We start from the raw sequence: 27524 nt of genomic DNA on the forward strand, positions 1-27524 counted from the left end.
ACGTAATATTGATTTTTGCCAGCCTGGATCGAGTCAAGTATGGTCGGTGTAGCAAGTTGAGTTGTATTTCTCTGAATCTGTGATTCCTGGAGACAGACTTGGGGAATGTCAAGGCCCTTTCCCATTCTCCATCTGATAGTTCCCGGCCCATGTCCGCTTCCCATTTGCCTCTCAAAACGGCACCCCGTGGGTTGGGTTGGGGACATCGCTTAGGTGGGCATAGATCTGGGACACCGGCTTCCAGCCCTCACCCAGAGCATAAAGTAGTGTGATCAGGGGGTTTGATTCCGGTTCTTCCAGCCATGACGTCCATTTGGTTCTTGCTGTGGTTCTCATCTTCTGATACCACAGGAACTGGCCCGTATGGACTCCATCTACTTCCTGAAGTGTTTCAAAGTCTTTAAAAGCCCCATCCGCAAACAGGTCCCCCCATGAGTATATCCCGTTCCTTTCCCAGTGTCTTAGGTGGTGTAAATCTGCGACGGAGCCACATAGGTCTGAGATTAGCGGTATGTCTGGGGAGTAGTGGGGCTTGGAGCAGGCGAGGGTTACTGTCCTGCGCCATACTTTTTGCCCCAGGATAGCCATGAAAGGGGCATTTCGCATTAGGTGGGAGGGGGCCTTAGGGTCTGCAGCAGGGGGGTCTCGGATGTGGCTTCATCTGCTAGCCATTTAGTGACAAAACTAAGCTGTGCTGCCAGGTAGTACTTTTCGAAGTTCGTGAGTTGGATTCCCCCTTGGGTGTAGGGTAGCATCAGGGTGGAAAATGCTATTTTGCGTCTCCCTGACCCCCACAAGAAGTCCCGGGTTATCCTTTCTAGCAAACGGAAAAAAGGCGCATTAATGTAAAAATCTATGTTCTGGAACCCGTACAAGAATCTGGGAAGGACAATAATTTTAATTATGGCAGCTCTTCCCATCATGGATGGAGGGGGAGTTTCGCCCAAAATTGCATGGATTTTCTCATGGCTGGGATCGCGGTCTTCGTATTGTGCTCATGCATTAATGTAGGGGTATGCATTATGTGTATACCTAAATACTTAAATGAGGTCAGCTCCCAGTGTATTCCTACCGCAGGAAGTTCTGCTATGTCTTTCCCCTTGAGGCCTGCCGGAGGGAACAGGCAGGACTTCGCCCTACTAAATTGTATACCTTGCAAAGTTGTCCAGGACGTCTAACATCGTGGGCACGTTGTTTTGTGGGTCTCTGACGTACATCAGCGTAAAGAGAAATAATATGGTCGATACCCCCCAGCCGTATCCCGTCATCAAAGAATTGTCTTCGGAAGTATATGGCAATGGGTTCCAGTCCTAGTACGTAAATCATGGGGGTGAGCGGGCATCCCTGCCTAGTGCCCCTGCGTATGTCCCAGGCCTCTGATATGTGTTTTCCTGTTTTTACTCTGGCCGTAGGCCTGTTATAAAGTATCTTGATCCATCTAATGAACCCTGGGCCAAAGCCGAAACCCACAAGAACCTCCACTAGCCACTCCCAAAATATAGAATCAAACACCTTAATGGCATCCAGGGACAGCAACGCATATGTCTCCGTATTGGCCTCTATCTGAGCAATAACCTGTTGCACTCTACGTAGGTTCATGGTCGTGTTCCGGCTTGGTATGAAGCCACAATGATCCTCGTGTATCACGTCCCCTATAATTTTGGTCAGTCTGTCTGCTAATACCGTGGTCAATATAATCACATCGCAGTTAAGCATGGCTATTGGGCGGTAGGAGTCACATTTGTCGGCGGGCTTATTAGGCTTGATGATTGGAAATAACAAGGTTTCCCTCATACTGTCAGGAAGTATCCCTCTCTCATGTGCCTCCTGGAAGACCTCATGTAACAAGGGTGTTAGGGAGGTCTCATATGCCTTATAGAACTCAGTGGGCAGTCCCGGGGATATTAGCAGTGGTCAGTGACTTGATTGCCTCTGCTATATCCTCCGCTGTGATAGCTGCTTCAAGGGCTTCAGCCTGTTCAGGGTCAATTTGGGAAGCCCTATTTCCTCCAGGGTGTCTATGATTTGCTCTCGGGGAACCTGATCACTGTGAGAGTAAAGGTGTTCGTAGAAGCCTTTAAAGGTTTTGTATGTATCTTGCTTTGTCTGTACTACCTTATCTTCTTCAGTCTGTATCATGGTGATCGTGTGCTTGGGGTGTTCTTTCCTACACAACCAGGCCAGCATTCTGCTAGGTCTATCGGCTTCTCTGTGCGTTCTGTTTGTTTTGGTGGCATAATCAAACTTGGCTAGTCTTTCCCATGCCTGGGCACATTTAACTCTAAGTTCCTTAAGGTTATCTTCTCTTTGGTGAGTATTCACCGGGGTAGATTTGAGCTGCTCAATTTGTCGTTCCCACTGATCCAATTCACCCCTCAATTGTTTCCTGATGCCCCCTGCTTTCGCGATGATTTCCCCCCTCGCCACTACTTTGAGAGCGTCCAACATCGTGCTCAGGCGGGTAACGCTTCCCGTGTTCCTCTCAATAAAACTATCTATAAATTCATGCAGTTCTTCCCTGAACACCGGGTCACTTAAGGAGTCTATCGGCATTCTCCACATAGGGATAGGGGGTCTGGGGCCAGTTTGATTCCATTCTATTAAGAGCGGTGAGTGGTCTGTAATGGTCCTTCGCAAGTATTGCTCTTCTTCTATTTGTGACAGGTGTTCTCTGCCTACGAAGATGTAGTCTATCCTCGTGTGAAGATCATGAGGGGAGGAGAAGTATGAGTACCCCCGAGAATCAGGGTGACGCTCTCTCCAGATGTCGGCTAGGTTCAATCTATCTGATAATAAGGACAAGGCTGTGGTTGCCGCTGAGGGCCCTTTCAGGCGGGGCTGGGACCTGTCGAGGCTCACATCATGGACACAATTAAAGTCTGCCCCCCCCATAAAAAAATACCATGTCTGTAAGGTGCGATTTTAGCATACATGGAGTTCAAGTGTGCTGGAATGTTAGTATTAGGGAGGTAAGAGTTCACTATGCATATTTCATCCTGTTCCAAGCGGCCCCAGAGAATTACAAACCTGCCCTCAGGGTCTGTCTCAGACCTGATTAGGTGGAAAGGGAGTTGGGGATGGATCCAAGTGTACACACCTCTTGCGTATTTGGAGTAGGTAGTGCCCACGCCCTGTCCCCCCCCAATGTTCTCCCATTCTAGCCAGGGAGTCCGCCGTGCAGTGCGTCTCCTGCAGCAGCGCTATCTGCACTCTTTTCCTGTTCAAGTAAGACTTGATTCTGTTTCGGCGTAAGTAGGTTCCCAGGCCCCTCACATTCCAAGTCATTATCTTTATTTTAGCATTAGATGCCATGTCGAATCAATCGAATTGTCTGTGAATCAGTCCGGCACCTACCAGTGACTTCTGCGGCGTCCCCTGATCCATGTCGTCTCCCCTCCTGTCCACCTCCTCCAGCATCGCCCATTTCACTCGTAGGAGATTCAGTAACCTGAGTAACTCCAATTGCCTTGAATGGGGAAAAACAAACAAACCAAGATGAACAGTCCCTAGCAGTTGCTCCCAACTTGCAACGCTCAGGGGGTCCCGAGCCTTCCAGGCCACTCCTGGCCTTCCGGATCAGGTTGTGTGTGGGCAGGCTGCTAACACAGTTTTCCGTGAGGTGGGTTGCCTAACTTCACTCGTTTGGTCCTTTGAGCTCTCGTCCGGTATAGCTTACTTTACTGAAGGCTTGCATTGGATGGTACTTGGTTGGGGTCGGTCGTTATATGGGGAGTACCCGTTTTCTTCTCTTTCTGGCAGGTTCCCAATCAGCCCCGGTCCGACTTTGTTGGACCTGTTCCATCATCTGCCATGTTTGTTATGTTTAAGCCACATGTTGGCCGCGGCCGGAGTCTCTAGAAATATCGCTTTTCCATTATAAAGAACCTTGAGGCGTGATGGGTAGAGCAGCATGTACTTTAAATTAAGATTCCTTAGCCGGGCTTTTATTGGGATAAAGGAGTTCCTTGCACGTTGCACTGCAGGGGTATATAACTATTGTTGCATCTTTCCTCTTTATCTCCCCTCCTTCTCTGGAGTATCTCAATATGGTTTCTCGATCTCGGAAATTTAAGATCTTGGCTATAATTGGGCGTGGATGGGATCCGGGTGGAGGACATTTCTGAAGGGATCTATGGGCCCTTTCCACGGAGAACCCTTGGGAGAGGTTACCCGGTCCAATTTCTTGTAGCAACAGTGTTTCGATGAAGTCTGTCGGGTCTGGGCCCTCCAAGTCCTCAGGGACCCCTAGTATGCGGATATTGTTTCGGCGGGCTCGCCCTTCGGCCTCCTCGGAGCGGGCCTCCAGCCTAACCACTTTCTGTTCCAGATCCTGGACCGTCCTCTTCAGGTCTCGGGTGTCCTCTACGTTTTCCTGGAGGGTTGTCTCTGCCACTGTGACCCTTTCCGTTAGGTTGCGGGCGTCCTGACGCATAAGCTGAATGTCCGATTTCACCTCTTCCAGTCTTCCTTCGAGTGATGTGCGGAGGGCAGCTATTGCTTGGAGGGCTTGTGCATGTTTGAAATCCTCTCCTTGTTGGGGCAGTTCCTCGACAGGTTCCGGGTCTTGTTGTGACTGTCTCTGGGGTCTAACTGTCGTGAAGGAATCCATGGTGACCAGTTTCAGCTTGCCCTTGGGGGGGACACATTTTTTGGGGGGGCTGCGGGTTCGTTTCCGCGTACTGTGCAGATCGGCCTAGCAGCCCCTTCTTTTCGGCTGATGTGTTTTAGATATCGAGTAGCCCTTAGCAGCTCCGTATCTGGCGACCCAGTTGCGGTTTCGCGAACACCCCTCTCTCGCTTCCAGTGCAGTTGGGTAGGGTGCTGTCGCTGTTCGGACCGTCGATCCGGCCGGGCGTAGGCCGCTCGTTTCAGGGTCTCGGCGCTCCTTTGCCACTGTGTCTAGCAAGGAGCTTCCCTAGAGCCGGTCTGCAGACTCTCGGCTCGTGAGTTTAGTTCTGGGAGTTTTCGAATCCAAGATGGCGTTTCTCTCAGAAGCTTATTTGGGATTTGAAGGGGCGGCAGGGATCCACCACCTATGTTGTCGCTGGACTGCCTGCGGGGTTCGGTGTTCTCGGCCCTCTGATGCCAGGGGCTTATTGTCTGCTCCTTTTCTAGGAGCTTCGATGGAGGAATGGTGGGCTCCCACTCATGGGTCTATCAGGCAGGCTCCGCTCCCTCCTCCTCACCTGCTGCGCTCGGGGCGAATTTCACCGCTTCTACCGTGATCGCTCTGTAGGCCCGAGGGTGCGATCCCGGGCTTCTCCGCTCTTCCACGCAGTCACCAGGGTTGAGGCGGAGCCGGAGCGCGATCAGTTAGCCCCAGTGGCCTCGGTACTAGCGTAGGTCTCGCCCTGCAGTATGTCGCACTTGGTCGCAGCTCTAATCTTGGCGCTCAACGGGCGCCGCCATCTTGCGGGCCCCAGGGGCTCGAGTTTGGGCTTCCCGTTTTCTGGCTTTGCTTCTCCGATTCGGGCCGGGAGTTACGGAGAGTGTCGGGAAGTGGTTCCCCTTCCGTTCTGTCCGATCCGTTCCTGGATTACCGAACCATTACAGCGATATTCTTGTAATATGGAAGGATCACGGACGGAGCGCCGCAGGACCCTGTCTTCACAGCATGCGCGCAGGCCACGCCCCCTTCTTTATTATTTTATGGTTGATGCTACACCATTCTTAGTTATAGGGCAGACTAGGAGTTTCCCCAACCATTTCAATAAAGTTATCCATTGTGTCAGTGTTATACTTGTGATACCATGCCTTCCCTACAGAACATCCTTCCAGTAGCCTCTCTGCTGCAGGTCACGGTTACAACGGACTCCTCCATTCTGTGGTAGGGAGCTACGTTGGGTCATCTCGAGCTCTACAATCTGTGCACACCCCAAGACAGGATGTCTCATATCAACTGTCTAGTGTTCTTGGTGGTTTTCCTTGCATTGAAAGCTTTCCAGCCTTCTATCATCAACAGGGTAGTGCACATTTGCACAGACAATTCTGTGGCTATGTTCTACGTCAACAAACGGAGGCACCAGGGCCATGAAACACTTGTGTATGGAAGCGATCTAAAATAACATATCATATCGAGATTTGGAATTGGGCAGTCCAACACAATGTCTGGCTACAGGCCATGCACATTCCGGGACAAATCAATGTTGCGGATTCCCTAAACCTCCAGTCTGTGACGCATTACGAGTGGGGAATTGAACAGCGATGTTATTGTGGACCTCTTTGCGACTGTAGTCAACAGAAAACTGCCACTCGGTGCCTCCAGAGACGGCCTCGGAGCATCTTCGTTGGGGGAGGCGCTCGACATTCTGCAGAACAAATTGAAGGCTTATGCTTTTCCACCTCTGCCGTTGATTCATTGTTCGCTCTGGAAGCTCAGGAGTGCCTCCAACTGCACTCTCCTATTCAAGGCTCCTTGGTGTCCAGGCAGGTTCTGGTTCTCAGATCTTCAGCACCTATCGATATGCGACCCAATCAGGTTACCACAGATCCCCATTCTCCTGCACCAGAGCAATCGCCAGGCATGGTAACCCTCCCCACAATCCTTCAACTTGGGCGGCCTGGTGCTTAAGTTCAGGGCCTTAACTAGGGCCTTAACTCAGTTTAACCTTTTGGAGGATAATATGTGCATAATCCAGACAGCACGTAAGCCTTCTTCAAGAACACAGTACAAAAGTAAATGTCATTATTTTTGTCATTGGTGTCTTTCTAAACAGCTTGATCCTTGACATGCTTTTATTGACTGTGTCTTGTCTTAAAATCTTACCCTGCGGCCTCTGGCATCCACGTCTTATCGTGCAGAACATATCTGTCAGCCATTGCAGCTTATCTTTCTACAGATAGTTGATCTTTTTCTCTAACATATCCATTATTCAAGAGGCATTTCGCATGTCTCCTCCACCTCTTTCCACCGGTCAGGCCGCCTCACCCAAAATGGGATCTAAATGTGGTCCTTACCGCTCTGTCACAAGCAATTCAAACCACTTGCCACTACAGAAGTTTTTTCTCCTGGAAAGTGGCTTTCTTAATTGCAGTTACATCTGTGAAGCTTCAAGCGCTCTGTCAAACATTCACAAGGATAAGGTTGTATTTCGCACTCCTTCTTTCCTTCCTAAAATTATCCCAGAGTTATGTATAAACCAGTCAATCTCCCTCCCGGTTTTCTTTCCGTACCCGGCTTTGGATGCTGAGAGGGTGCTCCATAACCTAGATGTTAGAAGAGCTCTGAAGTTTTATCTTCAAAGAACAAGCGATTTCAGAAGCTCTCCACAACTTCTTGTTACTTTCGGGGACCCAAAAGCAAAACCGGCTTCAAAAGCTTCCATTCACGATGGATTGCTTTCTGTATCTCAGAAGCTTATACAGTACAAGGCCTTCAGGGCCCAAAAGTGATTCATGCACATTTGGTCTGAGGCAAAGCAGCTGCTGTTGCCTTCCAGAAATATGTCCCTTGTGAGTCTATAGCCAAAGCTGCTACGTGGGCTTCTCCCTCAGCCTTTTGTAGACACTATTGTCTTGACCTGAGCTGCAGGGCTGATGCCCAGTTTGGTCAGGCGCAGTTCTCAAAAATATGTTCCAGGAAGGGACATTTCCATTCTTCTGTTTCTGTGGTCAGTGCTTGGGAATCTCCCAAAAGTATGGAGGAAAGGGAATGGGGTGTAGGAGTATAACAAAGTTGAAGGGGCGCTAGAGAGCCCAGCCAAGATGGGCATGAGCCTCTGAGCTCCTAAGCACCTTGGGAGATCGGGCAAATATCCAGAGCTTTCCCGATTGCGTTGGAAACCCAGAAACCGCGCCGAGGAGCAGCACGCCCATGCCACCTCTGGGATGAAGTTAGCGGGCTGGGGCGCCCAGAGAGCTGAGAAACGGAGTGACCGGCGTAACACAGGATGACAACTGCTTGGAGGCGGGAGAGGTGGAGCTGGCCCTGAGCGTGAAAGCGGGGAACGTCAGGCCTGATCAGAGGCACAAAGCTGTGTCGGGAGTTGCACCCGAACACAGCCCAGTTGAATGAGGAGTTCTTGCTCGATCCTCGTCGAGCCCAAACAGGGTGGGCGATCTGAGACCTGACGCCGAGTCACGGCATGCCTGTGTGCCTCGGGAAGCCGCATCAGCGCACGGACGAAGTGAAGCCATGGTTGGCTGCAACCGGCAGAGACACAGACTGTTGGAACCCACATGAAGCCGGGGCAGACGGCCCCCTGCCAGCCGACTCAGCCGATGCTACTTACACCCGGAGGGAAGGAGCAATACTGAGGGCCCACCTGGAAGTCTAGCCCAAGAAACCACACCCAGAAGACCCCTTGTGTCTACCTCTTGCGGCCGGCGGACCGCAAGGGCTTCACAGGCTCTAGGTATATGGAGCTCTGAGGGAACCATGGCCTAGTCAGCAGGGAGATCCTCCGACTGAGTGGGCACCCCCTGTGTGCCCAATTGGAGCTGGAACAACCGTGGTACTAATAATGCCCAGTAGAGGAGGAGGACTGTAAATCCTGTGATCAACATAAACTGGGGCCGCCAACAACAGGAGGGAGGACGTGGGACCTGCTGCTTTCACACTCCGGACTGGGCCAACAAAGACTCCAAGCACCGTAGGAGACCTGGAACACAGCTAGAGAGAAGACTGTGGCCTCCACCGTCCGATGCAATCAGAGCTACATATCCCGGGAAGGGGGAACAACTCTTATGAATTTAAGTGAGACTCTGTTCGGAGAGATTGATTGGAACGATCTTGCAATCCGGTGCGCGGCACCAAGCCCCCAGCATCAGGTGCTCGGAGAACCCGAACCATAACTGACAGCAGCATTGGACCGGACTGTGACCAGCCGGGAGTCCCTTTTGAGGATCCGGGGATTAAACGGTGGTAGTGGCAGTCCGCTGTACAGGGAAGCGGCGAGCCTCGGGTCTTGCTGCAGCCGGAACCAAGCAGGACCGGGGAGAAGCTGCAACATCCCAGAGCGTCACTGCGACGTCGCCACACCCAGCAGTGCTTCCCGGACACGCCCAAAGGAGGCAGGCAGGTGAGGAGTGGGGTCGGTAGGTGGGCATAATGTAGCACAACACCCTAACCTGAGGCAAGCAGTGCCTTTAAAGTGTCTACAATGAAAGGGGGGTGGGGAAGCTCCCACTATGTTCCAGCTCTAAAACATGGACTCACATGAGAACGTTGGCATGAACTGAGCTGTCAGAATTGTGGGGCAACAAGGCAGTCTTTAGCATACCATTTGGGCCCCTGCTGCCTACGGGAGATCTCTGCACCTTATAAACAAGCAGTTGGAATAGCAGGCCTCAGGTCAGCACAGGGAAGTACCTCTGAGGCGTCACATAGGAACACAGATAACAAAATATGAAGGTCATACTGCCCGTGTTTGGGACTGGCGAGGAGCAATCCTAGAGGTTGGGAGCAGGATGGGGTCATAGGGCGACCCAGACGGAGGCAAAAAGCGGTCTCTGGCCGAAGCCACTCGAGACACTTTCTGGCTTGGACCGTGGACCCCTCTCCTTGACCCCCAGTGGGCAAGGAAGATTTGGTTACCCAAAAGCACGATTTGGCGGTAGTAAAACACCACTTGAGTGGGGACACACCGTGTCAGGACACTGGCCTGAAGCATCTGACAGCTGAGACAGCGTGCACAGGCTACAAACACAGGATGCAGCCAACAAAGCCCACCCCGCACAGGGTCAGACTCTGCCACAATGTCCAAGTCAGGTAGAGGGGGCAAACAGACCCAACTACATTTCGATATGTCTTCTTATGCGAAAAACGACAGACAGACGGATGGAGGGATCTCCGGAGAGACAACCACATCCAACCCCCTTAGATCCAAATGTGGCATTTCAAGATATCAAAGAAATGTTCAACCAACTACAGACAAGCATACAATCCCTAGATGGGAAAATGGACACCATTACCTGTAAAGTTGACCACATGCAGGTCAGTCTCGACAAGCACTGGGAGAGGCTAGACGAAGTGGAGGAAGAGTGTCCACTGTGGAGGACGAGTCCGCATCTGTGACCATAGGCATGGCACTTGTGAAACGTGCACTGAAGGAACCTGTTGTCAAGCAGGACGACTAGGAATCCAGGTCTAGAAGGAATAACCTGAGAATAATAGAGGTCCCAGAAACGATGGAACAGGGGAACATGGAGCCCCTAGTGGAAGAGTTACTGCGAGGGTTGTTGGAATCAGAGGAATTCTCAGCGGTATGTATAGTGGAGAGGGTGCACTGGGTACCAAGCATGAGATGACCGGTCTCGGGAGCCCCACCACGCCCGATCATAGCCCGCATGTTAAATTACCGGGACAGAGATACGGCCCTCCGCAAAGCCATGGAAAATAGAACGGTAACATATAAAGGAGACACGATCAGACTGTTTCCAGACTTTTCGGACAAAGTACAAGCCTCCAGGAGAACGTACATGGAAATCAAGAAAAAACACAGGGAGAAGGGCCATGCTGTTCCTGGCCATGCTGCGGATAGAACATGAGAGAGGGCAATCTTTTTCCACACCCCGGAGGAAGCCAATGCCTTTTTGGAACTACAACCAAGGAATCCCTGCCATTGAGGGAAAAATGGGTGACCTATAGAATTGTGGACACCTATCCTTTGGTAATGCAGGGTACCTGAGACAAGTGGAGCATGATCCAAGAGCAGTCGGGTCATAACCACAAGATAAGGGTGTGATTGATGGCTGGACTCCAAGCCATCCCCCATACGGTAGCTCAAGTTTTGTGACAATGGGTTGCAGTTGATGAGTTTGGGTGATCAGCTGGGGGTTGACCAGCAGGGAAACGGGGGGTGAGGGGGTCACTCAGATTACTGACGGATTGGGGTTGTTGGTGGGGCCCGGGGGCCAAGAGGGAGAAACTGCTACAAGTTCTGGGATGAAGAGGGATCTAGGAAGCAAGTATCGCGCTGGAAGGGTGGGAGGGATCAGAAAGCATCATGTGCAGATTAGGAAATACAGAGAGGATACGCTCCCTATAGGACGCAGTGACTGCATCACTTAATTGCATGACCTGGAACGTGCAGGGGCTGAACTGCCTGTCCAAATGCAACTGTTATACATGCAGCGTCAACGGGTGGGGATCGCATTCTTGCAAGAGATTCATTTAGCACCGGGTGAGGACTCTAAATACGGGAAAAGCTGGGGGGGGGAGGGGGGGTGTGTGGGGGGGTGGGTGTGTGTGTGTGTGTGTGTGTGTGTGTGTGTGTGACACATATGGTTAAAGATGGCCAAGGGGGAAGCCTGGTTTTGCAGGGAATCGTACAAGGCAAGTTATACACCCTAGTTAATTACTACGGCCCAAATCAGGGCAAATTGGGAAACGCTGGACTGGATTAATCAACAACTGGGGGTGCTTATCTGGGCTGGGGACTTCAATGTGTCATGGACCCAGGATGCTATCGCACGGTTCCCAGAGGGACGAACAAACTACAAGGGATGTGCCTGACATGGGAGATTGGGGATGTGTGGATAGTCAGGAACCGAGACACACGCCAGCTCACACACCACTCCTCAGCACATGATTCAGCCTCACGGTTGGACTTTTTTCTGGTTTTGCACACACTGTTGTGGGGAAAATAAAGAGATCACGAACACTGTCCGATCACGCTTCGGTATTGATGATGGTTGAAATGGCAGGCAGAGAGAAGGGAAGGCCCCTTTGAAAATTTAAGAGCGATAGCCCCACTGATGCGCTGTTCTGTGATGGTCTAGCTGAGGCGATAAAACAGTTCTTCGAAGTTAATGTTGGAGTGGTGAGTTCATCTGGGGTCTTGTGGGAAAGCTTTAGATGTGTGAGGAGAGGGTAGTGCATATCGAGAGAATCTGGGGGTGCTGCGGCAGATTAGCTGGCAGATATCGCTTAAGGAACATCGCATACAATCGCTTCAGTCTGTATCGCCCACACCATCACAACCCGAAGAAGCCGAAATCCTAACACACTTGAGGTAATTTTAGGTGTTAGCACAAAAGGAGGCTAAATTCATATGGGGAAGGGCAGCAACACAGCAGTGCGGGGAGGAGTAGAAGGCGGGCGAATGCTGGCGAGGGCGGCCAAACTAGATGATCTCAAGGGTCGAGTTCTGGCTATAGCAGATGAACCTGGGGTGGACAAATTTGCAGACACAGATATTGTTCAGGAGTTTTAACGCTTTTATAGTCGGTTATACTAATCTGAGACCCAGGCCTCCCAGAGAGATAGATAGCCATTTAGAGTAGGTGGCCCTGCACTGGCGTACAGATGAGTAGAGGGAATGGCTGGGGCGCCAATTGACGTTGGAAGAGGTGGTCAATGCAATTAAGTCCCTTCCACCAGGGAAATCCCCCGGTCCAGATTGATTCACAACAATGTTTTATAAACTCTATGTGGCCAACATCGGTCCTTCCCTGTTGCAGACGTATCAAGAGACCCTCAAGTAGGGTCAACTACCTGGGTCCGTGAGAGAGGCTATGGTGCTACCCAAGCTGGGCAAGCCCCGCAACGAGTGCTCCTCCTATCGGCCAGTGGTGAGGGCGGATCAATCCGGTTTCATACCGGGGCGCTCCACCTCAAACGGGCTGAGGCGGATGTTTGGACTGATCTCTGCGGTGCAATAGGATGACCTAATAGTGGCTGCTCTGCTAGATGCCACCAAGGCGTTCGACTCTGTGAAGTGGCCATTTCTGTTCACCATACTGCGTCGAATGGGATTGGCGGAGCAATTCATAACCATGGTGTCATTATTATATACGAGACCGGTAGCCAGTGTCCGAGTGAACAGTCAGCTCACATCATACATCTTCTTGGAGGGTGGAACCCCGGAAGGGTGCCCGCTCTTGCCCTTACTGTTCGTTTTGGCAATAGAGAACCCTTGGCGGAGAGAATCAGGGAACTTCACACACCCCGGGGGGGTTCACATATATAACCACAGGCTGGTGATTTTGTTATACGCAGATGATCGTTATATGCAGATGATATGGTGCAATTTGTCAAATACCCTAAGAACAACTTTAACCTGATAATGCAGGACGTGCAGTGATTCAGTGACCTCTCTGGGTTAAAAGTAAATGCCCTGAAGTCGATCTTGTTCCCCCTAAATGAGAATGTGGAACAATACCGGGATGGATGGGGTTTCCAATGGCACATAGACTACACCCGCTACCTTAGGATTAATATAACACGGGAACGGGGAGATGGTATATAAACACAATTACCGAAGCACGCTGGAGCAAGCAAGAGCAGCCATGGATAGGTGGATGAACTTACCACTGAATCTTTATGGCAGAATTTTGTTTGACATTGCTTCCTAGGTTCCTGTATGTTTTTTTAAATGCTCCCATAGTGATACCTGGAGAATGCTTCCGGGAACTGAAAACGGCAGCATTACTGTTTATATGGGCTGGCAAACAAGCAAGAGTCTCCTGTGATAAATTGATGGCACCCATTCACGAGGGGGGCCTAGCACTCCCAGACTTTGGAACATATTACAATGTGGGGCAAGCAGGGTTTCTCCTTTATTGGTTCAGGGAACAGAGGGACAAGAGGGCACGTAGAGGTGGAGAAGGTGGTAACCGCGGCAACGCTCCTGCGATCCATCATTTTCATATCACCCAGCAGACACTCTCGAGCACAAAACATGGTAAAGGTCACATGCAGAGCATGGACACGTTTAGAACGTAAATCCAGAGGAGATGACCTATACTCCCCTAAACTACCAGTTATACATATACCTGGGGTTCCTGTTACGGCAGAGGCGAGTTTCATCGCCTTGGGGATAACATGCTTCAGCGACCTCTTCCCAAATGGGGCGTTCATTACACTAGAACAACTGAAAGATTAGGGGGAAATTACAGCATTTGAGATGTTCCAGTATTACGGGTTGAGAGTAGCCTTGCAGCAACTGTTCACCACGTTTCCTGGGCAACCACAGACAGCACCAATTCAAGATAAGTTACTCCAGTTCGACTGCGATAACAAGGTAACCTCAACACTATATGCCGCAAGCCTCACAGTGGGGGAGGAAACAAAAGCCTCTACCATCAAGAAATGGGAGCTGTCCTTGGGGCAGGAGATTCCCGAAGGGGTGTGGCGATATTGCTGCGAGGGGACAAGGAAAGGGGCTATCAGCGCGAGGCTCAAATTGATCCCCTTCAAGTCCCTCCACCAATTTTACTATACACCCTCCCAGCTCAACTGTTTTTCCCGGACACGTTTGACAGCTGCGGGAAGTGTGGTACGTCCCCAGCCGACTTTTTGCACGTGGCATTGGAGTGCCCCCCCCCCCCATACTAGCATTATGGAAACAAATATTCAAAACGGTAACTGGTATAACAGGGGTTGATGTAGAGCCCGATCCACAGTTGGCGTTAGTGGGATACCAAAAATCACACAAACTAACAGGGCTGATACTAATTCTGGCTAAACGGCGCGTGGCAATGATGTAGGTATGGAAACAAAAACCTGCAGTGGACCAATGGAAGGCGGACGTTCTATACTCCCACGACAAGGAAAACTAGTATAGTACTCTACGGCAGACCCGTCCAGGTCAGAGTGCATCATGGGGCCTTTATATACAATACTTGCTTGGACAATCCTAAAAACTGGTTGAAAACCATACGAATCACGTAAGGTCAGAAAAGTATCAACGAGAAGCAGCGCACAGTCCTCCACAACAAAATTACGCAGGAATCTGAGCAGAATCACACCTGAGGGAAAAATAACCTAAAAAACGGATGGTGAATTAACGCACGATGCACAAGACAAGTTACCAAGACTGATTAACCTCTTAATGCAATACTGAATATTGGGGGAGGGGGAAGAGGGGTTATTGTTGAAGTTAGAACCTTGGTGCTGGTTGTGTTTAAAAATGCTAATAAAAAGAAGTGAAAAAAACAAAAGTAGAACAAAGTTACTCACCATAGGGACTGCCTTACTCCTAGTCTATAGTCCCCTTTCCTCCATATGCACGCCCGCTGTCCCCTCTAAGAAGTTTCCTCTATTTTGCTAATGATCCTTCGACTTTGGCGATAGAAAAGGACTGAAGGGCGATGCATGGAGGCGGAGCACAGGAAGGTGGGGTTACGTCCACGTGCCGTGGCCCTGCGTAAAAATAAAAGGACAAGAGGTTGTTTTTGGTGCTTCAAAGTGCTACGGTCCCATCCCAAAGAAAGGAATGTCCCAAAAGTAAAAGGGGACTATGGACTAGGAGTAATGTAGTCAATACAGTGAATAACATAGTTGTACTGCCAGTTTTACCACACCGCCCACAACATGTCTATTTAGGAATTAAGGTGTAGAATTTACCTCAAGCACTTAACTGGTAGCAAAGAGGCCCCTTTGCCTCCAAAACTCTTCTGATTTACCTCATTGGAAATGTATTGCAGCTAAATTGACTTTGCACTTCGGATGTTACAATTATCTTTTTTCCGCACTTCTACTGACATCCCGCATTTATTTTTTAAAGGAAGAAGGTGGAGAGTGATTATGACCTACTTGAAAGAAGGCTCAGCACGCTGCCTGATAAATTATCTTATGATGTCATGGTACGTTCAATGTGTTTTTAAGGTTGTATTCTGTGTGAACTGAACATCAGAAGTATATTCGTGGGTTTGAGGATTATTAATAAATCTTATCATGATGTTTTTAGTGATGTTTTATTTTTCTCTTTGGCTACTTTCGAATTCATACTGAATTAGTTTACCTAGAACTAAAACAATGTATTTCTGCTTGAAATATAAAACTTTATAGCCATCTGCAAAACAGTTAATTTCTCCTTTCTTTCACTTCTTGGCTTTATCTTTTTCTTTATCCCATGTTAAGACTTTAGGTCAATTAATCAGTTTGCTTAACTGAATATATCTTGCATATATCTTGCTAGGATGCCAGAGATTATTTTATTTTGCTGAATTTGGGTTAGGGAGGGTTGCAAAACGATGTGTTTTGTGGTTGTCTCCAATGGTCAACAAGGATTTTTAAAACCTGAAAAGAATGATTGCATAGTTAGCATGCACACATTTCAGAAGTAAACTAGAATTGCTAAGTTTAATATAAAATGTTTGTCTCCTTTTAATCTTGGTCATTAGACATCTTTTTGGTAGGACATTCTTTAAGGGGTTGTTTCTAATTATTTTGTAAAACATGTTGCCTAGAAAACGTTGCAGGCATCAATTTGGATAGTTCTAGAAACGGAGGCACAGTTGGCTACCTTTGCACCATAGATCTAGAAGAGGCCACCTTTCACAGCCAAGTGTGTCCTTCTCTAAGACGGTCCTTTTGATCTTGACAATCATTTAAAAATGCTACTGCTTCCTCTGTTTGCTCTATGGATATTCCTTAAATGCATGATGGTGGTGGGGTTACATCTTTGGAAGATACATGTTTTTGCCATATTTCTCCACACAGTGTGCCTTCACTAACAAGGATTTTATCATTTTCTCCTGGGACGCAGTTCACCTCAGGTGTCGACAAAATGGTGGCTCAACCTCTGCGGTCCACGGTGGCCATTTTGACTACCTCTCTTACACCAACGTTCAATACGGCTGGTGCTGGGGGGATTCCTTTGGAGGCTGAGTAGTTTTTTCCACGCCATGTGGCTAACAAAAAACTGTTCCGCCCTTCACTTCATCGGCGTGCTCGGGCTCCGCTGCCTCATCCAGCCTCGCTCCCTCCGGGTTCCGCACCCCTGATCGATCTGGACGCAATCCGTGGACCTTCCTGGCAACCATCCTCATTGCATTCATGGGGGTATGCCCCTTCCCGAGCGGCCTCTGCCCACTCCAGCGCCTAAACCTTCATCCGGGGATGCGTTCTTTGGGAAATTTCAGACGCTCATGCATTCTGATCCAATGACGGCGTACTTCCAGGGTCTTTTTAGGGAAATGTACCGTGGACCTCCTGTACCGCCTCCTGCTCCGGCGGCTCCTACGCAGGCCCCAGTGGTGCCTCCTCCACAACTTCCTCCTATGCCTCCGCTTTCCCTGATAGAAGAAACGTTGAGTGCTCAGCTAGACAACACTTTAAGGCCTGAGGCACCACGTGCAGTGGCTCCGTCTTCTGCTTCTGTTTCTGCTTCACTAGATGAGAGCCAGGGGGATCAGGACAGGGATGAACAGCCCTGCTCTATTAGAGCATTTCATGACCGGGTGCTGTATCTGATGGCCCTGCTTGACATTCCAGTGTCCGAGGCCCCCCGCTCCACAGGAGGGGGTGCTCTCTGGAGCCTTTACTCTTATCACCTGAGGAGCGCACCGGCCTGTTCCTCCTAAAGAACGTTTTGGCTGAGGCCCGCAAGGTCTGGGAAAAATCCCATTCCGGGCATCATTTCAACAAGAGGATTGACGCTCGCAACAAGCTTCATGCTTCGGAAGATATAGATAGCCTTGATGGCTTGTCTGCTCCCATCGTCGACTGTAGTAGCAGCAGCCACTCTGCAGTCGAACCCGGCCTCTACATCCTCCACTGCAGCAGCCAAATCCTCTCCAAGGAAGACCAACTTCTTCACGCCATTGGCAAGAAAGTCTTTTCCAATTCGGTGCTCCAACTTAGTCAGGCTAACACCGAGCTTATCCTGGCGGCGGCCAATGTCAAGCTGTGGAGGGAGCTAGCCGGTTTCCAGAAATGTATTCCTGTGGATAGGCTGGAAGACTTCAAAACCGGTTTGTCGGATGCCAGGGTGTTGGCACAGGATCTACTGGAGGCTGCTGCACACCACGTAGATGCCTCCGTTCAAGGCCTTCTGGTCGGGGTTGACATCTCCCACCAATCGTGGCTCTCTACTACGAAGTTTTCAAAGGAAGTGCAGGACAAGGTGCTGAATCTTCCTTTTGATGATAAGGAGTTGTTCCATATTCTTACGTCCCGTCTCCTTTCCTCCATACTGTATGGGCGTCCCTTCCAAGGGAGGGGAGACGGAACCTTTTTCACCAGAAAAAACCTTCTTGCCTTTTAAATTTAGAGGCAAATGGGGACGCGGTCCAGGGAGCATGCACTGCCCTGACTCCGCCCTCCGGCGTCACACCTCAGTCCCCTTTTCCGCATCAACGGGAGCGGGCCGATTTCACCAGCGCTCCTTGGCTTGGCTTCGGTCATGTAATTCCACGTGCGTATACTTCTGTCTTTTTTTGTCTCATCTATCATTCAGGTACTCAGTCTTCAGGCGTCACCCTCCTCCCCGGTGCATGCCGACTTCCACAGGGTTCAGCAGGTGTTCATCCTGCAACAGGTTCTTCCCAACTTCAGACCCCCATGCCCTCTGCCTATGTTGCCTTGGCTCAGACCACGGTTGGCGATCATGTTCGGCGTGTGACTGGCTGTCTTCGAAGGCGCTGAAGAACAGACTTGCCAGGTGGATCTTAAGAACTTCTTGAAACATCCAACCAGGCCCAAGGTATAGCCAATATTCTCTACCGCACTCGCAAGGGAGACTCCTTCCCAGGGACACTTCTGCGCAGGGGGGACCGGCCAGGTCCTTCTACCGGCACGTGCCCCAAGGCTGCTACAGCTACCGGCCTTCGGGTCGTGGGGTCCTCAGATCCTCCTGGGCGCGATGTCGAGGGACCGGAGGGTTCTTGTACCGGGGCTACACCTGAGGGGCTGTACCCTGTTACTGGCACAATGGCTGAGGGGATACGCCCTATTACCGGCAACATGTCCAAGGGGCCACGCTCTGTTACCGGCAGTACATCCAAGGGGCGCCTAAACGCAGCTCTACCGACCCCCCTGGTCGAGGGTGTCACACCTACTGGGCCGAGGCCCGAGGAGCAGGGTAGGCTTCCTGATCCACACGCAAGAGTCTTGGACCAGGCCGGACCCAGCTGGCCGAGGAACACATCGCTTACACGTGGCAGGCAGCTCGACAAAATTGCCGTTGTGCCAGAAAGGGGCACCCGTCCGACGCCATTCCACGAATTCGCTGAAGAACGAGTGTCGAGGTGGGCCTGGCCTCAACCAGGTACTTGGCCTACAGTCTACCCTTCATTTGCACAAGGCAACTTTCCTTTGTGTCCATACGGACTGGGTATGCAGCGGCTCCAGCAGGCCCCCACTACCCTGTTGGTACCCCCTGCCACCTCTTTGGCCAGTGAGGAAGTGCTCTTCGAGAAGTTTCTCGGCCTCATGAGGTCTCCTCAGATGGGGGTTATCATCAAAGACGCAGTCAGGGAAGTCCTCCCCGCCATGCAAGAGGCACCACAGACTCCTTAATCAGGCCCCCAGGCCCCGATTCAGCCGCCTCCTCCGGCTCCACAGCCAACTCTGGCGCCTCCTCAGCCTCCAGCTGCGGTCCCTGTACTCCAGCCAGCGGCGCCATCTACCCCTCCTCCACAAGATCATCCAGATCTGCAGAATATGGACGAGGAGGAGGATCCGGCCACGCCATCCTCAGCCAGGGCCTTCCATGAACGTCTTGCTGGCCTGGCGGAGTACCTGGGCCTCCCTAAGCCGAGGTCGAACAGCCGGCAGAGAGGGTTCTGGCTGAAGTCCTCCCGAGAGGCCTGTCATGATCTCTGCTTCCAAAAGATCAGGACTTGCCCGACTCCCTTGGAAGCCGACCCATAACCCCGGTTCCGAGTGCCAGCCAGTCCCAATTGGGACCTTTTGGACCCTGTCCCTGCGCCAGTGGCACCAGGCTCATAAAGATGCCCAGTCCCAGCGCTGGAAGCGCCGGGCTCATAATGCTTGGGTGGACTTCCAAAAGATCAGGACTTGCCCGACTCCCTTGGAAGCCGACCCATAACCCCGGTTCCGAGTGCCAGCCAGTCCCAATTGGGACCTTTTGGACCCTGTCCCTGCGCCAGTGGCACCAGGCTCATAAAGATGCCCAGTCCCAGCGCTGGAAGCGCCGGGCTCATAATGCTTGGGTGGACTTACCTGCAGCAGACCATGCTGCTTACTTACCTGCCAGTTGAACCCCTGATCCTCTTCTGTTTGGGACTACTTTTCCTGTTGGGTGGGGCAGGAGCCACTCCCTAGGTTCAGAACACTGGAACTCTTCTGGAAAGCAGGAACTCTTTTCTTACCTAGGCGTGGCTGTGGAAGGAGACACCTAAGCACTACAGGAGGCTATTTAAACCACACCCGATGGATGAATCTTGCTTTGCGTTATTCTGCATTCTCTGCAGCAGAACGCTCATCGTGTCTGATTCTTCTGATCCTGGGCCTAAGGGAACAAAGGCTTACCATCCTGGAATCCAGTCTTCAGCAACACCTGTAAAGACAAAGAAAGAACAGTTTAGCACTACGGTCTTCAGTGGCAGCGCATCTCTTACCTGGTCCATCGGCTGTCACCAACGCCTCGCGCTGCATTCCGGCATCTGAAAGACAAAAGCTTACCAGCTCTTCGCACCCTCCGGAGGCCTTCGGCGCTGCATCCCGCATCTGAAAGACAAAAGAAGGTGCGTTTAAAGACAATGGGCAACTTTATTACTCACGTGCCATTACTCCTTCCCACGCCGAATCCAGTGGGTATTCCAGCACCCTTCAGCTTCTCTAAAGCTCCGAACTTGTACCTGCAAGATAAAAGGGACAGTTAGTGCGCATCGTGAAGCAGGCTACAAGCGCTTACTTACATGCTTCCAGGCGCTTCTATTCCTCACGCGGGTTCGATCCTCAACTCTCATCAGCCCGCCATCCGCCATCGCCGGAACCCTGCAAAACAAGAGATATCATTACAAAAGACTTTTAAGACATTTGAAGTGCCCAGAACTTACCGTTCGTGCAGTTAACGACGGACAGCAGTCCTCTGAGGTCAAGAGGCCTGCACCCTTATCCAGTGAAGAAACTGGTTACGGCACCCTGCCCCGAGGCAGATGGAGAGCTCGGCGTTCACTTACCTAAGGTGAGGGCGTTAACCTTTGGGGTTCTACAGGAGAAGAGAAAGGGAAGAGGAGAGAGGCACCCAATAACCCCAGTTCATTAATCCCATTTCTCCAGCATGGGGTCTGGCATGGATTCACATGCTCATGAATATTCCCCGTCAGGCTGGGAATCCTCGGTAAAGAAAAAACCAGTATCAGTTTCGTTTCTGATCTGTCTTTCGTAGTAATAACCAATCACTGGTCTCTGCGTCATACTGACCACAGCCAATGACTGCCCTCTACCTAAGCACCGCCTCTGGCAGCCATCTTCAGATTTTTACCGCACGTTCATGTGTTGGGATCCTCGTGCTATTGCTCTCGAGCGTTAGTGCTATTTTTTCACGTTTTTTTTCTCAAAACTTCGTTTTTCCGGTCAAAAGAGCCTCAAGCTCCACCGACTCTCCATCCGATCAACGGGGACCCGTGTCGGATTCGTCTGCGCCCCTCAAGGGTGAGGATTTCGTCGAGCTACGTTTTGGAGGACTCCAGAAGCTTCTCAGGCCCGGACATGGCCCAGGAGAAGGGAAGCTCGATGCCCGGAAAGCTGTTCAGGGTCTGCCCTGGATGCCAGCTGCAGAACGTCTTTAAGGAGGACGAACACTCCTTTCATCTCTACTGCTTACATGAGGACAAGACGCACGTGGAGAAGGACTGTGCGTTTTTTGCGGCAATATGTCGGAGCGGACCATGAAGGACCGCCACCAACGCCTCGCCAACTGGCTGGAAGGGAAGAGCCCGTCAGGCGAGAAGAAGAGGAAGAAATCCGAGCGGTCTTCTAAGACCTTTGAGGACGCCCCGGCAACGGGGGTCCAACATAAGGCCAAGCACCGCGAGTCCGCTGGCACCGGGAGCGCCGAACGGTCGGGCTCTACGGGCGCCAGGCAGGGCGCACCCTCCCCGGCACCTTCAGCCACGAGCCAACGCTCTGGGTCGGGTAAGAGGAAGGGCGAGCACCCGGCGAAGCTCCTGGAGAGGCCCCGGTCGAGCTCAAAGGCCCCATCGGAGGGGGAGCGAGGCAGTGTCCCTCCCCTCAAGGATAAGGCGGTGAGCGCACCTAAGGTGGTGAAGGCCTTAATCCATCCGGCCAAGCCCTCTATCGATACTGTCGCGACGGCCCTGGCTCAGCCTGTGGAGGCTACACCAGTGGTGGCGACCTCGGGGCTCAGAGTCTCCCTGCCACCTCGGAGGGAGTCCTCTTTTGTGCCCATCGATAGGACCCCCGTGAAATCCCCGGCGGGGAAGAAAAAGGGGGGGCAGGGCGTCGTCGTAGATTCGGCTTCAGAGGAAGAGCTGATCGAGGTCTTAAGCCACGACCTTGGCGTGGATGAAGACCGGCCCGTCGGGATGGATCCCGACGCAGGTGACGACGACAGCGTCAAGGGTGCCGACGGGGCCCCTGATCGCCCGTCGGATTCCCCTCTGCCAGCGCCGCAAGACAACTCGGCGGCCATTTTGTTGGCTATACAGTCCTTATGCTCAGAGATAAGGACGAGACTACCGTTGCCGACGGAGGAACCTCTCCCGTCGGGGGATCCTGAACCGGGACCTTCTGGTGTTCCCACTCCCAAGAAAAGAAGGATTCACCCTCCACCTCCTTTTCAGCCGTCGCGACCCGTCCAGCCCTCCTCCCCGTCCACCCGAGGGGATGATACGGGGACTGACACGGCAGCGACGGGTACGGACGACGAGGTATACGACGAGGATCTCCCGTCGTCACCTCCCACCAGGGCTTCTCCGCCCGACGAGATTGGATCGTTCCACTCCATGATCGCCAGGGCATCCGAGCTTTTCCAACTCTGCCCTGAGGAGAAGAAAAAGGAAGGATTCCTTTATCAACGGCGCGAGGCCAAGAGGAAGACGGTCCTCGTGGTGCCTCTACTGGACGACATTTGGGATGAGGGCCTCGCCCTCCTCAAGAACCCTTCTACGACGCCAGCTATAAGAGACCGGTACGAGAAGAAGTACCGGGTCCCGGACGCGGCCCCCCTGTGCCTCCGGGCGCAGCCTACCCCGGACTCCGTCGTCTCCGCGGCGGCCAGGAAGAAAGCGTGGGGGGTGTGCGGCCTCCACATCGACTTCCCCACCGGACGGCGAGGGAAAGAAATTGGACGCTATGGGACGCAGGGTCATCTCGTCTGCAGCGACGACGATTAAAGCGGCCAACGCCTTGGCTATCGTGGCCCACTACGACAGGGAGCTATGGTACAAACTGGCTCCCCTGCTGGACTTCCTACCGGACGACAAGAGGGCGGATGCCCTGGAGATCCTACAGGAAGGTGAGGTGGCGTCGGACCACGCCATCACTATTGCGACGGACATCGCCGACACTGGGTTTCGCCAGTTGGGCAACGGCGTGTGCCTTAGGCGGCGTGGATGGCTCAAGGCTACGGACTTCCGTCAAGACGTACAGACCAGAGTCCTGGACATGCCGTTCGATGGGAACAACCTGTTTGGGGAAACAGTGGACGATTCCCTTCAGGCCATTAAAGCGGACACTGAGACGGCCCGGGCCCTTGGGGTTCTACAGCAACGACGGACGCCCTTTCGGAGCAGCGGAGGCAAGGGCGCCTCCAAAGGTTCCGGCGGCGGTTTCTCTACCTACCGTCAAGCGGCCCGCTCGTCGTCTCAAGAGGCCTACAGAGGACGAGGCAAGTCTGGAGGACCCCGCCGTCGTCGCCAAGGAGGTCAAGGCGGCAAAGCCTCGTCGAAACAGGATTGAACCGGCCGTGGGGTCGGGCCCCCACTGAAGCACCCCGGTGGGAGGCCGGCTGGCGAGCTTCGTCAGCGTGTGGGAGTCCATCTCCACCGACCGTTGGGTGCTGGACGCCTTAGCCCGGGGCCACGCGCTCGAGTTTCAAAGAAGGTGCCCGCGCGTCCCCCCCGTAGCCAGGAGAGAGCTTCACGCCTACTTCCATATTCCCATCCTAAAGGGGCACCGAAAATTCCTCAGGTTTGTGGTCCAAGGGCGTCACTACCAGTTCAAAGCCCTCCCCTTCGGACTACGGTCGGCACCCAGGGTATTTACCAAGTGCCTTGCACCGGTGGCGGCGCAGCTGCGCCGCGAGGGGATCCACGTCTACCCCTACCTGGACGACTGGCTCATCCGAGCCAAGACGAGGGAGCTCGCCGTGGAGCACACGGCAAGGACCGTCCAACTTCTCACGGACCTGGGATTCTCCGTGAACTACGCCAAGTCCCACCTGGTACCCGCGCAAAACGCACTGTTTCTGGGAGCGAAGCTCGACACAGTGTCCCTTCTGGCCTCCCCTTCGGAGGAAAGGACCAGGTCCATCCTGGGCAAGGTACAGCGGATGTTGGTTTCCGACGCGGCCAAGGTGAGGTCCATCAAGTCCCTCCTCGGAATGATGTCCTCTTGCATCTACCTCATTCCCATGTGCAGGCTCCGGATGCGCCCGTTGCAGGAGTTCCTGGACGCGCGCTGGATCCAAACGACGAGCGGCTTCGAGGAGAGGATCACACTCGACGAGAGTTTCCGCCGAGCGGTCCGGTGGTGGGGCACCCGCGCGCATCTGACGGCGGGCATGGACTTCCAGACCCCAGACCACCAGGAGACAGTGACCACGGATGCCTCCCTGGAAGGGTGGGGAGCGCACACCGAAAATCTGCACGCGAGAGGCCTCTGGCTCCCGACGGAGAAGTCCCTCCATATCAACGTCCTGGAGCTCCGTGCAGTGTTCTGGGCCCTCAGGTCCTTCCTTCCGTCCCTCAAGGGCAAGGTGGTGAGGATCTTCACCGACAACACCACCACCATGTTTTACATCAGGAAACAGGGCGGAACCAGGTCCCCAGCACTGTCCAAGGAGGCGCAGGACCTGTGGCATTGGGCCGTCGCCCAAAGGATGTTTCTGGTGCCGTTTTATCTGGCAGGGATAAAAAACACCATCGCCGACTCACTCAGCAGGGAGCTGCGCTCGTGCCACGAGTGGGAACTACGGCAGGATCTAGTGGATCGCCTCTTCCGACGGTGGGGCACACCCCAGATCGACCTGTTCGCGACGGCGATGAACTCCAAGTGCCGGAGGTTCGCCAGCAGGTTTCCCCAGGCGAGGAGCATGGGCGATGCTTTCTCGTTCCCCTGGGAGGGCCTGTTCCTCTACGCGTTCCCTCCTTTGCCACTGCTAATCCGGCACGTCAACCAGCTCAAGAGGTCACGGTGCAGGATGATCCTCGTCGCACCTGCGTGGCCGAGGCAGATATGGTTCCCGGACCTTCTGGACTTGTCAGCGTCCCCGCCAATCAGGCTGCCGGTGGACGCGGATTTACTCTCCAGGGAAGGAGGCGCCATCCTCCACCACGACCCGAAATCGCTGAACTTGCAGGCCTGGCTCCTGCAGCGCTAGAGTTTGGAGGATACGACATACCGGCCGACTGCAGAGAGGTTCTTGCAAAGGCCAGGGCGTCTTCGACTCTTAAATGCTACGGACACAAATGGAAGAGGTTCTCTGTCTGGTGCCACGCACAGAAGATTAACCCTCTACGGATTACGGCTCCCCAGGTACTGCCGTACCTGCTGACGCTGGCCAAAGCTGGACTGGCACACGTGTCCATCAAGATTCATCTTGCTGCGATCTCCCGATACACCAGGACCACGGGCCGGACGTCCTTGTGGTCTCATCGTCTGGTGAAAGAGTTCATGAAGGGACTGTTCAGATCGTTCCCGCCGGTGAAGGCTCTGGCCCCGGCGTGGGAGCTCAACGTGGTGCTGACCAAGCTCATGGGACCTCCGTTCGAGCCTCTGCACTCGGCCCCGTTGAAGTTTCTGTCGTGGAAAACAGCGTTTCTCCGCACGATGGGTGGGAGAGATCCAGGCCCTTTCCTGCAAGGCCCCGTACTTGACTTTTCACGACAAGAGGGTAGTGCTCAGGACGCACCCCTCCTTCATGCCCAAGGTACCGTCGGACTTCCATCTCAACGAACCCTTGGTGTTGCCTGTGTTCTTCCCGTCGCCTTCGTCGCCGGCTGAGAGGACTTTGCACTCGCTGGATGTGGCTGGAGCGCTGAAGTTCTACGTGGACCGCACAAAGTGTTTTCGGAAGACGTCACAACTCTTTGTGAATTTTGGACCTGTCAATCAGGGGAAGGCTCTCTCGAAGGCTTCCATTTCCAGATGGCTCTCCGGCTGTATCATGTACTGTCATCGGTTGGCAAACCGACCGCTGCCTGGCCGTCCGAGAGCCCATTCCACCAGAGCGATCGCAGCCACCACGGCGTTCCTTTCTGGTGTGCCCCTGCTGGACATATGCAGGGCTGCTACGTGGAGGTTGACGCACACCTTCACGAAATTCTACTGCGTCGATCGGGATTCCAGGGAGGAGTCCAGGGTCGGCCAAGCAGTGCTGCGCAACCTGTTCGCCTGAGGTGAGCCTGGTGAGGAGGTAAGATGCTTAATGTTGGGTTTGATGTAATGCTTAATGTTGAGCCTTTGCCACCTCCCGTGGTTGTGCATGTGTGTACTGCTATGTATTCTTTATTCATGAGCATGTGAATCCATGCCAGACCCCATGCTGGAGAAGGAACAAGTTACTTACCTGTAACTGTTGTTCTCCAGCATGGGTCTGGCATGGATTCACATGCGAACCCTCCCGCCTACCCCTCTGCGGCTCTTCACTTGGTCATACTGCCACTTCACGTGCTTCCAAATCTGAAGATGGCTGCCAGAGGCGGTGCTTAGGTAGAGGGCAGTCATTGGCTGTGGTCAGTATGAGGCAGAGACCAGTGATTGGTTATTACTACGAAAGACAGATCAGAAACGAAACTGATACTGGTTTTTTCTTTACCAAGGGTTCCCAGCCTGACGACGGGGAATATTCATGAGCATGTGAATCCATGCCAGACCCATGCTGGAGAACAACAGTTACAGGTAAGTAACTTGTTCCATTTTCTATCTGCAGACATCTTACTCTTAGAGTCAGACATACAGTGCACAGAGGTCCAGCCCAAAGAGCCAACCGTTTGTTACACATCACCTTTGAAGATACGGCATTCACCCAGTCAAGACCGGCGCCTCTGCGGGAATCAGGTGAGCGTTACAGAACGCAAAGCCTACCGCAAAACTCCCACCCAGGCGCTATGGAAACCTCGGATACCGACCAGCTAGCCCAGTTACTTGGGGAACTAAGAGCAGAAGTGCATGCAGCCCGTCAGGAAACGAATGCTCTAAGAAGGGAACTGATTATTTCCAAGGAGCGAACAGACGATCTCGCTAGACAATTGCTACAGTCACAAGCCGGACAAACTCCGTTACCCGCATCAGTGGCAAATCTTCCTTCAACATCCTCTACGAACCCAGTGCAGATCAACCTACCTGGGAATGTACCTCTGGCTCCGCCCGAACGATTTTCTGGTGACCCAAAGAGGTTTGCAGTATTTATTAATCAGTGCCGGTTGCACTTCTTATGCCGGCCAGCAGCCTTTCCAACTGATCAAGCTAAGGTAGCTTTCGTGCTCTCGTACCTTAGTGGCAATGCGGCAGACTGGTCGATCTCTCTAGTTAATCAAGATGATCCGGTTCTCCATGATTTTCAAGCTTTTCAGCTCAGTATGAAAAAACAGTTTGCAAGACATTCACAGGGGCAGGCCTTGGACAATGAGCTCCTTTCATTGCGACAGGGTAATCAAGACCTTTTGGCTTATATTGCGTCTTTCAACAGACTGATAGTGGAAAC

The 27524-nt window shown here is 52.6% G+C and overlaps 1 protein-coding gene across 1 annotated transcript in view; it reads left to right on the forward strand.

Moving 5' to 3' along the window:
- Positions 1-27524, forward strand: part of URI1 (URI1 prefoldin like chaperone) — a 995615-nt gene that overhangs the window by 277099 nt on the left and 690992 nt on the right. The window contains exon 3 of the mRNA XM_069607080.1: positions 15450-15528. Coding sequence (XP_069463181.1) covers positions 15450-15528 — 79 coding nt within the window. The remainder of the gene's footprint in view (positions 1-15449; positions 15529-27524) is intronic.

This window comes from Ambystoma mexicanum, chromosome 1p (assembly GCF_040938575.1).
Source record: "Ambystoma mexicanum isolate Mex_15411 chromosome 1p, UKY_AmexF1_1, whole genome shotgun sequence".
NCBI lineage: Eukaryota > Metazoa > Chordata > Amphibia > Caudata > Ambystomatidae > Ambystoma > Ambystoma mexicanum.